The sequence below is a fragment of the Melitaea cinxia genome, chromosome 5 (genome assembly GCF_905220565.1).
Source record: "Melitaea cinxia chromosome 5, ilMelCinx1.1, whole genome shotgun sequence".
Taxonomy (NCBI): Eukaryota; Metazoa; Arthropoda; class Insecta; order Lepidoptera; family Nymphalidae; genus Melitaea; species Melitaea cinxia.
Genome location: NC_059398.1, coordinates 18,037,969 through 18,053,331, shown reverse-complemented (window position 1 = coordinate 18,053,331; position 15,363 = coordinate 18,037,969). Strand labels below are relative to the sequence as shown.

General features: G+C 36.0%; 3 protein-coding genes across 3 annotated transcripts; all 3 read right to left on the bottom strand.

Moving 5' to 3' along the window:
* Positions 1-3,966: 3,966 nt before the first annotated feature.
* On the bottom strand, positions 3,967-10,763 carry LOC123654109 (pre-mRNA-processing factor 19). The gene is made up of 8 exons (XM_045590070.1): positions 10,622-10,763; positions 10,227-10,376; positions 9,615-9,748; positions 7,958-8,098; positions 6,974-7,156; positions 6,243-6,484; positions 5,484-5,628; positions 3,967-4,846 (listed from the first exon to the last, which is right to left on the bottom strand). Exons 1-8 carry the CDS (start codon positions 10,638-10,640, stop codon positions 4,361-4,363), a joined length of 1,500 nt encoding a protein of 499 aa, XP_045446026.1. The 5' UTR covers positions 10,641-10,763; the 3' UTR covers positions 3,967-4,360.
* Positions 10,764-12,706: 1,943 nt separating this feature from the next.
* Positions 12,707-13,405, bottom strand: LOC123653906. The gene has a single exon (XM_045589882.1). The coding sequence runs from the start codon at positions 13,403-13,405 to the stop codon at positions 12,707-12,709; it is 699 nt and encodes a 232-aa protein (XP_045445838.1).
* Positions 13,406-13,591: 186 nt separating this feature from the next.
* Positions 13,592-14,473, bottom strand: LOC123653905 (the record flags this gene model as incomplete). The annotated part of the gene is made up of 2 exons (XM_045589881.1): positions 14,200-14,473; positions 13,592-14,004 (listed from the first exon to the last, which is right to left on the bottom strand). Coding segments are annotated over exons 1-2 (546 nt in total), but the record flags the coding sequence as incomplete, so codon positions are not given.
* Positions 14,474-15,363: the final 890 nt, after the last annotated feature.

Here is a 15,363-nt window from a genome sequence, read left to right as displayed (position 1 = left end):
AATATTAAAATAACCGCTTTTGACTAAATGCATATGGATGTATGTATAATGTACAAGGTACATACACCCAAATAACATTTTTTACAATTTTCGTCTGTTTGTCTGTTTGTTCCGGCTAATCTCTGAAACCGTCGGATTGATTTTGACGGGACTTTTACTGGCAGATAGCTGATGTAATAAGAAGTAACTTGGCAACCTTTTATTAGAAATTTATTTATTTTATAATTGCGAACTGAAAAATAACTTTTTTGTTGAATTCCACGCGAACGAAGTCGCGGGCACAGCTAGTTTTTTTAAAATAAATTAGTTAATAATGTCACATAAAAACACATGACTTCGCGCCATTTTTAGCGCGAACTTGTGGAGGCCTATATCAAGCAGTGGACTGTATTAGGCTGAAGTGGTGAGTGAGTCACGTAAAATTAAACATGAATGAAATTGGGTTGATTTCACTAATAAAAAAAATTTTCCTTGTATACTTATGCGCTAAAATATCTACTTTTAAGTTAGGTGTCAATGATAAAGTCGATTAAGACTAGACGCGTGTAGTTATTTTATAAATTTAAGAGTTTTATTGATTTGTGCGAACTTGGTGATAGGTGTGTTTTAAAAGAATTTTCGATCGATTGGCGATTGTCGGTAAAAGGACTAAAGTAGGAAGAGTTATGCTAAGTGCTTTAAAATTAGTTGATCTAGATGTGAATTTGTGATTATAATAGTCTATGTCGCTTAAATAAAAAAGTGAATTTAAAATCTTTAGATATCGTGTTATTTTGAAGTATTTATCTCGATATACATAACGTAAAAACGTTACTAAGACAACGCATACGTAAACTCAAAACAATTTGTTTTGTTAATGAGACAGTAGTTAGACGATTTTGTTTAAATAAAACGGATAAAAGAATCATACGTGGTCTGAATTTTTTTACATTATTTATTCAGTATACAAGTTTTTTTTTATGAGTGCAACAATGTCAAATTATGAAGTTTTTTTATCTTTTACATTTTTTATCTGTTAACACACCTGGACAAAGGCGGGAATCTTTTTCCTTCTGTCATGTAACGAGTGATAAAAAATCGTTTAGAATCATACGATAATAAAACAAAAGCAACCGTCTTAAGATTAATTTTAGTTGCTTGAATCTAATAAAGTAGTATTGTAATAGGGCTTAAAATATTACCTTTTCTATTTAAGCGGCCTATTTTTAAAGCTCGTCCAAAAAGAGCCCTCGTAACCCACGGCTCGTGATTTCAAAAATTTTGTATATTATAGCTCTGATGATTCGATTGTAACATTCGCAGGCATAACGCTAGTTGTAGATCGTTTTTACTTTATATAATTCGGTAATTTTTTATTTTTAATATTCCTGTAATATAAGTGTATATAATTATTTTCAAACTGTTTAATGTAAATTATTAAAATAAACGATGCTATCAAATATGTGGTTTTAATTTTATTTCAATCCTTACATAATTATTATTTAGTAACTGATAACAATATTAGTGAATTAAAATGTTATACTAACTAAATTAAACCTGAACAGCAGATTACAATAGGTCTTTAGGACCTGCTACACCTTAAGTAATAAAGCACAAGTTTTAAATAAATATTTGCGAATAGAAATTTGTCATAAGAATAGTGGAATTCGATGGTTAAAACGAAAACGCAACTAAGGTAGGGCACAGCAGGAATATCCTGCTCAAAATCTGGAGCAGTCCGAGTGGGGTAGTATCTCGACCTTACAGAAGATAAGTAAGGTGACCAGAGCTCCTGGGGTGAGGGGGGGTGGGGATTGGGTCGGCAACGCGCTTGCGATGCTTCTGGTGTTGCAAGCGTCTATAAGCTACGGTAATCGCTTACCATCAGGTGAGCCGTACGCTAGTTTGCCGACCTAGTGATATAAAAAAAAAAAGAATAATACACCTTTTTTTATCCTTTATCTGTTAACACATCTTGATATCGCCGCTTAGAGCCCTTTCGCTTTTTTTTAAAAGGGGTCTTTTTATATATATATAACCCTATATATATATTTATTCTTACCGCAAACGCGATTTTTTTAACAACATCTTGGTGGTTTGCGCAACATAGTTGACATTTGGATAAAAATGGTCAAATGTGGGTGTTACGTAACGTTTGGGGGGGGGGACTAAATCTTTGAAATTTGCGTTACATAATACTTGAACATCAATACATATAATAAAAATGCAACGGGTCGCTGTTACACTTAAGATATATGAGAAAAAAAATATTATTGTGACCTTTGTCAATGCAAATAACACCCAAAACAATGATTGTCAGAATTTTTGCCTGTTTGTCTATGCGTTTGTGCACGCTAATCTCAGAAAGATTCAGGTGTGGTTTTTTTTACTAATATATTGTGACATGCTCTGCTTAACATTTAGTGTTTGATTCATGTCAATCGGTTCATAAATAAAAAAGTTATGCCAATTTAAAGAATCACATTGAACATTTAAATTCACTATTCCACGCGGACGAAGTCACGAGCACGGCTAGTTAAATTTTAATTACATATATGTACCAATTAAGTCTTAAAACTGGACTTTTTTAAATATAAGGTATATTTATTTATTTACAAAAGTTACAAGAGATGAAAATGTCAATTTGTCGTCGTAAGTCCGGTTCCTATATTAAAAAAAAATATTCGTTCTGATTACGAACAGTTAAATTACGAGCACATGTTCGAAATTGAACAGAAAAAACTGTCTCTCAACTTGTTTGTTTGTCAATCATACATAAAAACTTAAAAATAAAACAAGATTAATGTCGTCACTTCCTTTATTTACTAGAAGATTTTATAAAATATCAAGATAACTCTATGGCTATAAAAATTAATTTCAAGTATCAAAGAAGTAGCTTTGACATAAATTTCTTGTAAATTATAAAGAAGTCAATGCAAACAATACGCAGTCTTAATCATGTTCCTCAGCTCTGTTCATCACCAAACAATGGAAATATTTTACACCAGAATTTTAACTGACATTGAAGGAAATCAAGTAATATTATAATTTTGATAGTTTTTTGGTCAATAATTAAAATGAGAAAATGTATATACGTAAGTAACTTGCGAATAACTACATAAGTTTGATATTTTTATCGTGCTCATTATTGTCAAGACAACGTTTGTACAAAAGAACATTAAAAAAAAAACGATGACGAAAAAAAAATTTTGCGGTTACGAAGTTCGTCAGCTAGTTATCAATAAAGAGTCCCAATCATAATAAGGTCACTCGCATACGGAAGAACTCACATTTACAAAATAAGTCTTATCGAGAGGCTAAATTTAGAATGACGTCCTATACTAAAATTATACGTAGCTTATGTATCTACCAGTGTTCCCAGAAACTTTTGCCCGTCTGATCGACACAGTGACGTGAAATTATCGATTTTCGAAAAATAGCCACAAAAAAAAAATTTAACTTTTTAACTAAATTTACACAATTCAATTTTTTTTTATTCAAAATTATTTTCATTTAAAATTTGGCCACAAATTTACTTCAGAAAACTTTTTTAATGAATATGAACGGGTCGAATATACCTCACGGTACAGCACTGACATTAGATTATGTGATATTACTGTAGATTTCATGTGAATGTGTTAAAATTATATAAACAATAGGTGACCTCGCAAACGTTGCCATAGCCCATTTGCCATATATGTTATTAACCCCAAGGGGGACCTCCTTCCTTAAAATTTTACTTAGTGGTATGAAAAATAGATGTTGACCGATTCTCAGACCTACCCGATATGGACACAAAATTACATAAAAATCGGTCCAGCCGTTTCGGAGGAGTATTGTAAGTAACACTGTGACACGAGAATTTTATATATAAGAAAATTACTATAAGGATAATTATAGGTCAATAAACCACTCGTGGGGCGCTACATGCATCGAGCGGGTAATAAATGATAGTTAAATCGCACAAATTACAATGAAAATCAAACATATCTAAAATACTATAATAGTATAATTACTGTACAAAACTCATTTTATCGTAACTTTTTGTCACATATTATTATTATTATTATTCTTGAAATGGCTCCTTTGCGGATTTGCCAATATCAGAGTATTTAAACTTTGCTTTATTTAGAGTTATAGTAGGAGTACAAGTTGGTTCCAATTCCCGCATAAGTTTGCCTGAAAGAAAAGTTAACTGACAAAATCAATGTTGGATGTACGATCGTTCAACGCATGAAGTATATATACTACTCCGTGGTACAATGCTTCAAATTATGTCAAGTTTACGATAATTTTGTGATGACTGGGAACACTGGTATCTACCCTCACGTTGCTCATGTTTAGAATATATTTAATTCAAAAGAAATTGAAAAAATAATAGTTACTCTATGCCGTATAGTTTGAGGGTACGATCCATACTTGTAGATGCAAGATACTGAGCGTTCTTCCCAAATCGAACGCCTGTAGCAGACGCTGTGTGGTCGTTGAACACTTTCAACTCCTGCCACTGTCTGCATAGATACACCCTTACATCTGTGCCCGCTATGGCCAAGTATGTCCCGCTCTGATCGAAGCACAGCTCCTTGATAGAGTAACCCTCGTCCAATTGGATAGTCTTGAAGTTCTTCAGTTTTCTCAAATCCCATAGTTTGACGCATGCATCCTCAGCTGCCGTCGCCAAATAGTAACCGTTTTCTGAGAATGATATGGAGGTGACCGGTCCAGCGTGTCCAGGGAAGTTGGCCACGTTGCTCTGCTCCTTCAGATCCCAGATCTTTACTTGAGAGTCTTCGGTGCCGGTACCGAAGATCAGACCGTCCGGATGGAACTGGGCTGTTGTTAGACTAACACCAGAAGCGTCGCTAACCTGTAAAACCGAATACAATTTGAAATATAAAAAGAAAACATATGAGTAGGTGAAATTTAATCTATAATTACTTCTTTAAAAAACTACTACAAAAAGACGATCAGTAGGGTATATCCTGTTCAAAATCTTGAGCAGCCCGTCTTGGGACCTTTACCTCAACATTCAGCCTATCACAGTCCACTGCTGGACATAGGCCTCCACAAGTTCACGCCAAAAATGGTGTGAACTCATGTGTGTTATCCATAGTCACCACGCTGGGCAGGCGGGTTGGTGACCGCAGGGCTGGCTTTGTCGCACCTATGACGCTGCTGCCCGTCTTCGGCCTGTGTATTTCACAGCCAATAGTTGGATGGTTATCCCGCCATCGGTCAGCTTTTTAAGTTCCAAGGTGGTAGTGAAACTGTTATCTCTTTACCTCAACCATACAGACAATATACACAGCTAAATAACTGTATACGGCTTTCAGGTAGTATTTGTAGTAAGGTGGAAAGAGTTCCTTGTGAGGGTCAAGTATAGGGTCGGCAACGCGCTTGCGATGCTTCTCGTTTTGCAGGTGTCTATATGTTACGATAACCACTTACCATTAGACACAATCTTGTCTGCGGACCTATTCGTAAAAAAAGCCATAGTACGGTACCTTGGTGAGCAGCGTGCCAGTTCGGATATCGGAGAAAGCCCAGTGCTGGTCGGAAGACGTGGACAACACATAGTCGCCCGTGGGGTGTAGCGACAGCCCCGTCACCGGACCCTCGTGCGACCTCAACAGCACCGTCGTCTGCGACCTGAAGAATCAGTATTACATGGTATTAGTTATATGAACTTAGCTACCTAAAAACTTTTACCTGATGGTAACTGTGACCAGACAATTACTTTCAAAGACTTACTCATTAGATTCTGGTTAAAGAAAGCATGGGGAGTAAGAGTTTGTTTAATATGAACACATATTAAAAATGTAGTGACAGTAACTAATCAGCTACATTTAGTACCTAGTGAGCCATATTTTAACACTCGAGTACACCCTACCCAATATATTTAGTTTGCTTAAGTCCAAAATGTAGAAAAAAAAACTTACATTTCTAAAGTTTAATTATTACCAACTAAATAAAAAAAAAAAAAAACAGCTAAAAACTCACAAAATTATTATAAAAAGATCTGTAAGTTCAGTTGGTTCCCGCTGTCTGTATGCTTAGATCTTTAAAACTACACAATGGATTTTTATGCGGTTTTCTTTACTAAATAGAGATTCCAAAGAAAGGTTTATATTTATAATACATACATAATATAGTCGAGGAAGACTGATAGTTTTTGCAACCGTGCGAAACCGGAGCGGGTCACTACCAAAACATTATAATAAAATTTGTTTTAGGTGAATTAGGTGTCATATTGCAATACATACGTAGGCACGTTCCACACACGTATGGTGTGGTCGGGCGAGGCGGTGATGACGGTGTCCTCGTCGGGGTGGTAGATGACGCGCGTCACCTTCTTGGTATGACCCTTGAGGATGGCCACCACCTGCTCCGTGTCCTTGTTGAACACGGTCGCGTTGCGGTCGTTGCCTCCCGTCAGCAGGCGGCTGTGGTCCGACGGGTTGATGTCCAGCGCCAGGATGCCCGGCACACTGGCCGAGTGGAGACCCTGCGGGTTGCGATTAGTTCATACTACTGTTATATACGATATTGTGAACACTGTAAGTCACTAGACTTATAAAATAGAAAAAACTGAGGTAAGTTACTGATAAATTTAAAAATGTTGTATAGTTGTATAACTCATCATTACAGCCTATACAGTCCACTGCTGGACATAGGCCTCCACAAGTTTACGCCAAAAATAACGTGAACTCATGTGTTTTGCCCATAGTCACTACGCTGGGCAGGCGGGTTGGTGACCGCAGTACTGGCTTTGTCGCACTGAAGACGCTGCTGCCCGTCTTCGGCCTGTGTGTTTCAAAGCCAGCAGATGGTTATCCCGCCACCGGTCGGCTTTTTAAGTTCCAAGGTGGTAGCGGAACTGTGTTATCCCTTAGTCGCCTCTTACGACACCCACGGGAAGAGAGGGGGTGGCTATATTGTTTAGTACCGTAAAATATAGTGTAATGTATGTATAGATATGCGAGCCTGTACGCACGGGGTGCGAGGCGAGCGTGAGGAAGGCGCGCACGGCGTCGGGCGCCGCCAGCCCGTCGGGCACGGTGCGGCCGCGCCGCTTGCGCTCCTGCGTGAGCTCGGTGGCGCGGTCCTGCAGGCGCGCCACCACGTCCGCCGACATGCCGGCCGCCGCCGCGCCGCCGCCCGCCGCGCCGCCCTCCGCCTGCGACAGCATGTCACGATCACAGTTACTAAATTAATCTTTTTGGCATAGAAATAAAGATAATTTGTAGCGACATCTATCGCGCAACATACAAACTACAGAAAAACTGACGTATCCTACATCACGCTATCAAAGTTATCTACGTGTTCAAGATCCCGACAACAACCGTTGGGGCGTTAGCCCGCCAGACACAACACCCGTCTGGTCGGAGGATCCTCCCTTTTCGAAGGCGGACGTCATTCTCAACACCTTATACCTCCGCATCTCCAAACTGGTGACCCCGACGTGATTCAAACTATACCATCACTCAAAAGTTACCCAGATATAAATTCAGTAATTGATTAACTTTCCCTAACAATAAAATCCAAATATTATGTGTATGTCATAATAAATCTATACTAATATAATAAAGAGGTAAAGTTTATAACTTTATATGTAGGGGGTAATCTTCGCAAATACTTATCCGATCATGAAAATTCTTTCACTAACAGAAAGCTACACTATTCAGGAGTGTCATAGGCTATATTTCATTGTAATTGAACAAAAAATTCAGTAAATAAGAAAACGATTAAAATATAATATCAAAATGGTAAATAAACTAGCGCCATCTACCGCCACTTAGAAAACAATTTATTAGTCTTTCGACTAGCGCTATAAAATTTGTTTTTAAAGTATGTTATTTGGTTAATATAATAATAATTAACGCCCAACGAAGTGGGCACGGGTCGGCTAGTCAATCATAAATTGAATGACTAATATTGTTGTTTTACAAAAAACATGATTAAATAATAAATAAGTTACCACGTGTGCTGGCTGTGGTGCGACGATGCCAGCTTGAGGCTTGAGAGTGGCAAGTGCCTCACGGGCCGCGGTCACCTCCTTAGTGAGGCGAGCGATCACCCGACACGCCGCATCGTGCTGGTAGAGCGCATGACTTAATTCCTAATAACAAAACATACAAATATTGTTTCAGTTTTGGTTTAAAGTAAACAAGATATGAAATGGAAAACTAAATAAAGTAGTATAAAAAAGAAAGGCATACCTTCAGTTAATGACCTAAAAAAGAATGAAGTGAAGGTCCAGAAAAAAGAAAAAATATCACAAATACTTATCAAACCAAACAAAACAGTAAACTGCATCTGCATGAAAAGTTATAATCTAGTATAAATTAATTAATAAAGGTCACCTAAAAAAATCAAATTGTATCTTATTATATCCACAGACACGAGCTTAAATTTGACAGTCACACAACAAATTCATCTAAAACAATGATTCCTAAAGTGGTCTATATCGACCCCCAGGGGTCTATGACAGCCTGCAAGGAGTCTATGTCAGCAGAAAAAAAAATTGAGGCCGAATTGAAAATGAGAGTCCACAATAGTAGATCTCAACATATATACATACATATATACATACATACATACATACATACAGTATACATATATATATACAGTACCTATTTACTTACATCATACGATCTTATAATATAAAGACATACATTATTTGTAAAAGGTTCTTATAAAGTAAAAAAAAATATGATGTATGTTTATAAAATTCGTTTCGCCGACGATATTGCCATCTTTGCAGAGACGTAGGATGAGTTCGGCCACATGCTGGCTGGCCTAAACGAGTCAACCCAGCATGTTGGTCTCTGTATGAACTTGGACAAAACAAAAGTTATGTTTAACAACAAAGTCATACCGAGACCGGTATCGGTCGATGGTACCCTTCTCTAAGTTGTTTAGATTTATATTTATCTAGGTTATACTATCCAACTAGGCCGCAACAACTTCGAGAAGGGGGCCAACAGGTGGATTTGGTTGGGCTGGGCGGCGTTTGGCAGACTTCTTCGAGTCTTCACTTCGAAGATTCCGCAATGCTTGAAGAAAAAAGTCTTCGAGCAATGCGTCCTGCCTATGTTTACATACGCAGCCGAGATATGGCCACTGTTGACCGACGATCTACGTAAGATTGCCGGTGTAGGCTGGATGAGGATTGTGGAAAACCGGGATGTCTGGCGCGAACTTGCGTGGCCTATGTCCAGCAGTGGACTGCCATAGGCTGAAGTGATTATAAAATTGTGTAAGTTGTAAGTTTCATTTTGAGTAGTTTTAATTTAGATTCAATTAGTAAATGTATAAAACTTAACATGTGTTTTTACTTTAAGTTTTTAACACTAAACATCACTACAGTTAGAAATTTACAAAAATCAATATCAAGTAAGGAGTCTATCCAAAACCGAAAAACATGGCAAGGGGTCTACGTCACAAAAAGTTTGGGAACCTCTGATCTAAAAATTCAACTCAGTTTACATTACCAATCTGTTTGTGTTCATATTTTATATCCTAAATCAATGTAGACACGGACGGCTCTTATCAATGTTGCGCGAAGTATTAGTAAGTGAAGCTGCCCCAAAATGCAGCACATTTTCATTTCTATATTCTTTTTGTTCTTATACCTGTCGAGCAGTTTGCAACTGCTGTCGTTGTGTGAATGTGTGCAGCATGAGGGCGTCCCATTCATCCTGCATGCTCTTCAGTGTGGCCGGGATCGATGTGGCACTGGGGGGCTTCGGTTTTACAATTGGTGGTGCTGTAGAAAGATTAATGTGATTACATATAATAAGCATAAATTAGTAGTATTAATAGAATTTAAAAAAATCATTACTTATCAACCATATTACAAAAGAGAGATGCAGAGCAAACTTCATTTACCTACATCATTAATTTATTTAAATACTAGTCAATGAATCAGTACACAGTATTTTATAAGTTTAGATGGAGACTGCTGTGCTTAGCTCTCATTTCAGTAGCATCTACTCTGTAGTTTTCCTACCGATCACATACATAACCTGATATCTGGCTTTAACAACTACACTAATGTTGTGTTAATAAATAATTAGTACATATAGAGTATACATTATATTCTTCTTCTTCTTTAAATACTATGGCTCCATCAGTATACGTTATATTAATATTACAGTAAGTTTTTTTTTATTATACAGTATCTTGTCAAAATGGCAAAGATTTATGATATTCACGTGTTTAACAATCTTACTATTATTACTTACTTTTTATTTCAATAAGGTCTTCCACTCTCAAATCTTTCCCACTGATGGGATCAACACCATTTTCAATTATATATTTTTCGATAATACGCTTCTCAAACACGGCCCCTGAAGAAGGGGACACCACGGGGACTTCGGGCACTTCATTTGATACTAGAAAAGGTAGGTGACACTAGGTTAATAGGTTAGATCCAAACACGCAGTAAAAAATATTTACAACAAATGTCTTAAAATACGAGTATGCAGAAAGATATATATGCATTAAACTTAATTCTTTTCATTTTGGTGCAACACCAAAATAAAATACTTCATAAAAGCGGGATTCAACCGGTTTTTGTTACACGATTAAAATCACGAATAAAACTTGTTATTACAGTTGTATTATGTTTAATACGTACTTGCACAATATAAAGCCATTCTATTTAGTGTATTTTAAGTCTAAAACACGAAAATAAATCATGAAAATCACATTAATAACACAATTCCCTCCGATTTTACACCAATTTTACACTTTCATCTAATGTCATAAACGCACATCAGACCGGTGTGACCAGATTTCATTTAACGAATCTACTGCTTGTGCAGGTTAAAAACTACTAAATTCTACCAAAAGAAAACGAAAAATTACTAAAAATCTACTGAATTTTTTTTTTGTTACAACGAAGAATCATAAATGTTCTTAAAGATGAACAAGGAAAACACTATAAATAAGACAAATCAATGTTTATTACTTAAAATTAAAATCTACAGAAATATAGGTATGTCGAGTTATGGTTCTTCTTCTTTATGTTGGGTAACATTGTTATAAAGCTATTTTGAGTCCATTAATTTGATTTTAAAACCTATTTCTTAAAATCTTTAACTTATTCTACTTTTATCGAAATTTTGTGTTTCACTCGTAACTGATAACTGTGGGAAGCCTCCACGTTCTAAGGACAATAATATTCAATTCTTAGAACCTATGAAATACAGCTTAGATTGGCTTGTTTAATAAGAGGCCTATATAAAATACCCTCGGGAATTACCCTTTTATGTACAGTTAAATTTAGGTAATAACAGTGCTACAAACCTCAAAACCCGTATAATTTAAGTTTCATGTGCTAAAATAGAGTAAATTGGGAGATTATACACTAAAATCATTTTCTAGTTATTTATTCACTAAAATTGGGAGTTTCACTGATAAATCGGTAACTTTTACATCACTGACTCACGGCACGAATGGTTGCAAAAAGAATAAAAATTAAAAATAAAATTACCTAGTCATTTTTTTTTTAATACATGGGGATTCCCACAACAGCTTTCCCTCTCGAATAATTAATATTAGAAAGAGATAGTTACAATTCATTCGAAGAAAAGGAGAATACCTCGCATTTTAACGAGAGGTTTGCCATACGAATGAAAAAAGCGTGAATTCTATCAAAATACACCAAATAATTTTTAACTACTAGATATTGTTACAAGTACCTCGAAATCTGCCAAAAAATTTGAAATCGACTAAATCTGGTCACACTGATATGAAAGCTAGTAGGGCGAGACTATGCTCCATGGGCGAGATAATGCACATCAGACCGGTTCACCCATAGAGTACCTACTATAGTATAAACAGGGTTCAGCGGTGCGTGTTCGGCATTTCGCTCGCGTATCGCACCTCGCACCGGTGCTAGGCCAGCAGTCACTGATGTCAACTTAGGGGTTTTCTCTCCAAATTTAGGGGGAAAAAAGTGGGGTTGGATTTTTTTACGGGTGTCATATTTGTAGGGGTATTTTTAGGAATTTTTATAATTTCATTTTTTTATGTCAAAATAAGCAAAATAAAGGTGTAATAGAATAGGCCCTGGGATAATCCAAGAAGCTTATAATGTTTTTAACCGACTTTCAAAAAAGGAGGAGGTTCTCAATTCGACTGTATTTTTTTTATGTATGTTACATCAGAAGTTTTGACTGGGTGGAGCGATTTCGACAAATTTTCTTTTAATCGAAAGGTGGTGTGTGCCAATTGGTACCATTTAAATTTATTTGAGATCTAACAACTACTTTTCGAGCTATATCTAATAATGCGTTTTTACTTGACGCTTTTTTCGTCGACCTACGTTGTATTATACCACATAACTTTCTACTGGATGTACCGTATATAAGCTTCTTGGCATATAATATACTCTTTGCTTCTAGGGATAATCCAATCTAGCGAGTAGCGAATCATATTCATTTTTATTCATACCGCCATAGACCAAGTAATGTATACTGCGTTTCATCGAATAGTTCCTATGGCGTTAATGTGGCAGTAATGTTTTCCAGTGTTCCCACATTATCTATAATAACTTACCTCGAAGTAAGGGTAATTTTATACACGTTTTTTAGTTATTCTAATATATTTATTTATTTTTATTTTGTTGCACACTAAAAACAAAAAAAAAACATACGGAATAAAGTGCAAAGGTCTTATTACTGATTATATATTTAAAAATTATTCGATTGTTGTAATTTTAAAAATCAGGACGGTAATGAAAAGCATAAATAATTTGATAATTTTTATTATAATTATGATCAAGCAAAAGATGCTCATCTAACGGACTTATACCCAAGAGATCGTCGTCATCTTCATCTTCCATATCATCTTCGTCATCAGAAGTGTCGCTATCGTCTCCCACTTCAATTATGAACCTGTCCATCTCGCTGTCAATAACTTGGCCATCAGCGTAATATTTTTCTTCCAATTTTTTCACGTGCTCACATTCTTTTCTCCATTCTACTTCGGTGATCGTTGCAAATGCTTCTTCTGTGATTTGGACGATTTTATTTGCTTCCTGACCTAGGTTTTTTTCAGCAATTCGTCTTTTTAAGACACTCCATATCAGCTCGATGGGGTTTAAATCGCAGTGATAAGGTGGAAGCCTTACCACTTTATGCCCATGCGCCTCCAACATTACATCGGCTTCATAAACAGGCGGTTGTTTATGCTCCTTTATTATTTGAAATAGCTGGGCTTTTACCATACTTGGCAAGTAAGAAAGACCATTACTTGTTATCCAGTTTTGCATTTCTGTCTTTCTGCTTGACATTGTTGGTGCTTTGTTAAGCTGCACTGTGTGGTAGGAGGCGTTATCCATCACCACAATTGATTGAGGTGGCAGATTTGGTATAAGCTTTTCATTAAGCCACTTATTAAAATTCGTCTTATTCATATCGTCGTGATAGTCGGCCGCTTGTGACTGAGATCTGAAGATGAGTTGAGCATTGGGTATGAAACCCATAGCACCACCTGCGTGGACGATAATCCAACGTGGCCCTTTGGAGTCTGATGATAATACACCTTCTTCTTGCTCGCTTTGCCAACATTTTCCGGCGCAATATGTTGAATGTATATATGTCTCGTCCAAACATACAACTGGGCGCTGGTTTCCGAGACGATTATTTCGCAATTCTTCCAGGTATCGATAACGCCAGGCGACAATATCGTATCTCTCCATTAGAACTTTTCTTTTGGATCCACATTTTTTAAAATAAAATCCCATATCTTTCATTATTCTCCACAAAGTGGTACGACTTCCTTTGAAATTTATCTCGCTTCTCATTTCATGCAATAACTTTGTTAGAGTGGGCAACTCCTTTTTTACGGAATAAAATTCATGTATTTTATGCCTTGTAGCACACCGGTCGAAGTCATCCAGTTCGATTCTTTTAGGCCGGGGGCCGGTTTTGCGTGGTGTTGAAACCTTGGTCGAAGTGCTGGCTGCGACCTCACCTTCTTTAGTGATTTTAGACACGGTTTTTTCGGATATACCTAAAACAAAATAATTCGGTTTATTAATTATTTTTTTTTAAATATGCGGTTTATCTATTGTCAAAGTAATACGTAAACCAACATTAGTCACAATTACACATGCTTGCCTAGGTCTTAAAAATAATTACCGTTAAAAAAAATGTTAGTTTAAGTGAGGAAATTATTATCTGCTACTGGTAACCCTATTTGACTAACCTGTCATGGCGGCGACACGAGCCTGAACACATCTTAAAGGAATTAATGGGGGATTATTACGTTTTTCACGTTCACAAAATGTCTTCACCTTTAACACCATCATTCTTTCACCACTTTTCAAAGTTTTGGGCATGATTTCAGTCAAAAATCAAATGAAAATAAACAAAATCTGCGGTCGCGTCTTCTCGTTGCAATGAATTTGACAGAGAGTGGAGTTCAGTGGGGCCAACATAACGCCATAGGAACTATTCGATGAAACGCACTATAATAGGGCATACCGCCTTAGCGACATCTAGTGCGATTGTTTGTTACTAAGAAAGCACAGTTAAATAAAACGCGAGGTTAAACTGCCTTTATGTTTACTACAAATACGTTGATTATTATTAGTTATTTGCTTGTTCAATTTGTACGTTTATCAGCAAGTTATTCGCTAAATATCTAATGTTAAAGAAAAAAAGTATTGTCAAAAATATACTATTATTTGTTTAATGATATTTTACTATTTAATATTTATTTTTAATGTATTATTTATTAAAAAAAAATACATTTATTTTATAAGTAATAAAGAAAATTAGGAGGAATCCCTAGTAATTGTGGGGATTTTAGAGGTTTTTGATTGGGGTTTTAGGGGGATAAATTTTTGAGAGCGACAATGCTAGCAGTGAACCTGATAAAGCAACTTGGCTACACACTGATCTTTTTAAAGTAACCGGATCGCAATAGGCATGTCTTAGCGGATTGTATAAAAAATATTATCGGCAATACTTATTTTTTATTACTTTCTAAATGATTTAAGACAAATTTATCTCAATTCATATAAGATTAAAAATTGTTTTTAATTTGTCAATTCATATGATACGTTATAATAAGACCGTCGTTATGACTAAAATATAAATACACATAACAAGGAACAATAACTTTAATAATACGCAAACTCGATTTATCGTAGATAATACAGCTTGATGATTGTATGAATTAAAAATTTTCGATAACTGTTACACTAAAAAAATCTAAAGTAATTTATTTAAATTGATGAGCTTGGTAAGCTCATAGTACATTATTTCAAAATATGTCTCTAAAATTCAGTTAGTGTAATATTCCTTGCGATGTGTCAAAATGTAGCCTGTTTGCCCACGCTAATCTACTATTATTTCTAGAGTAAAT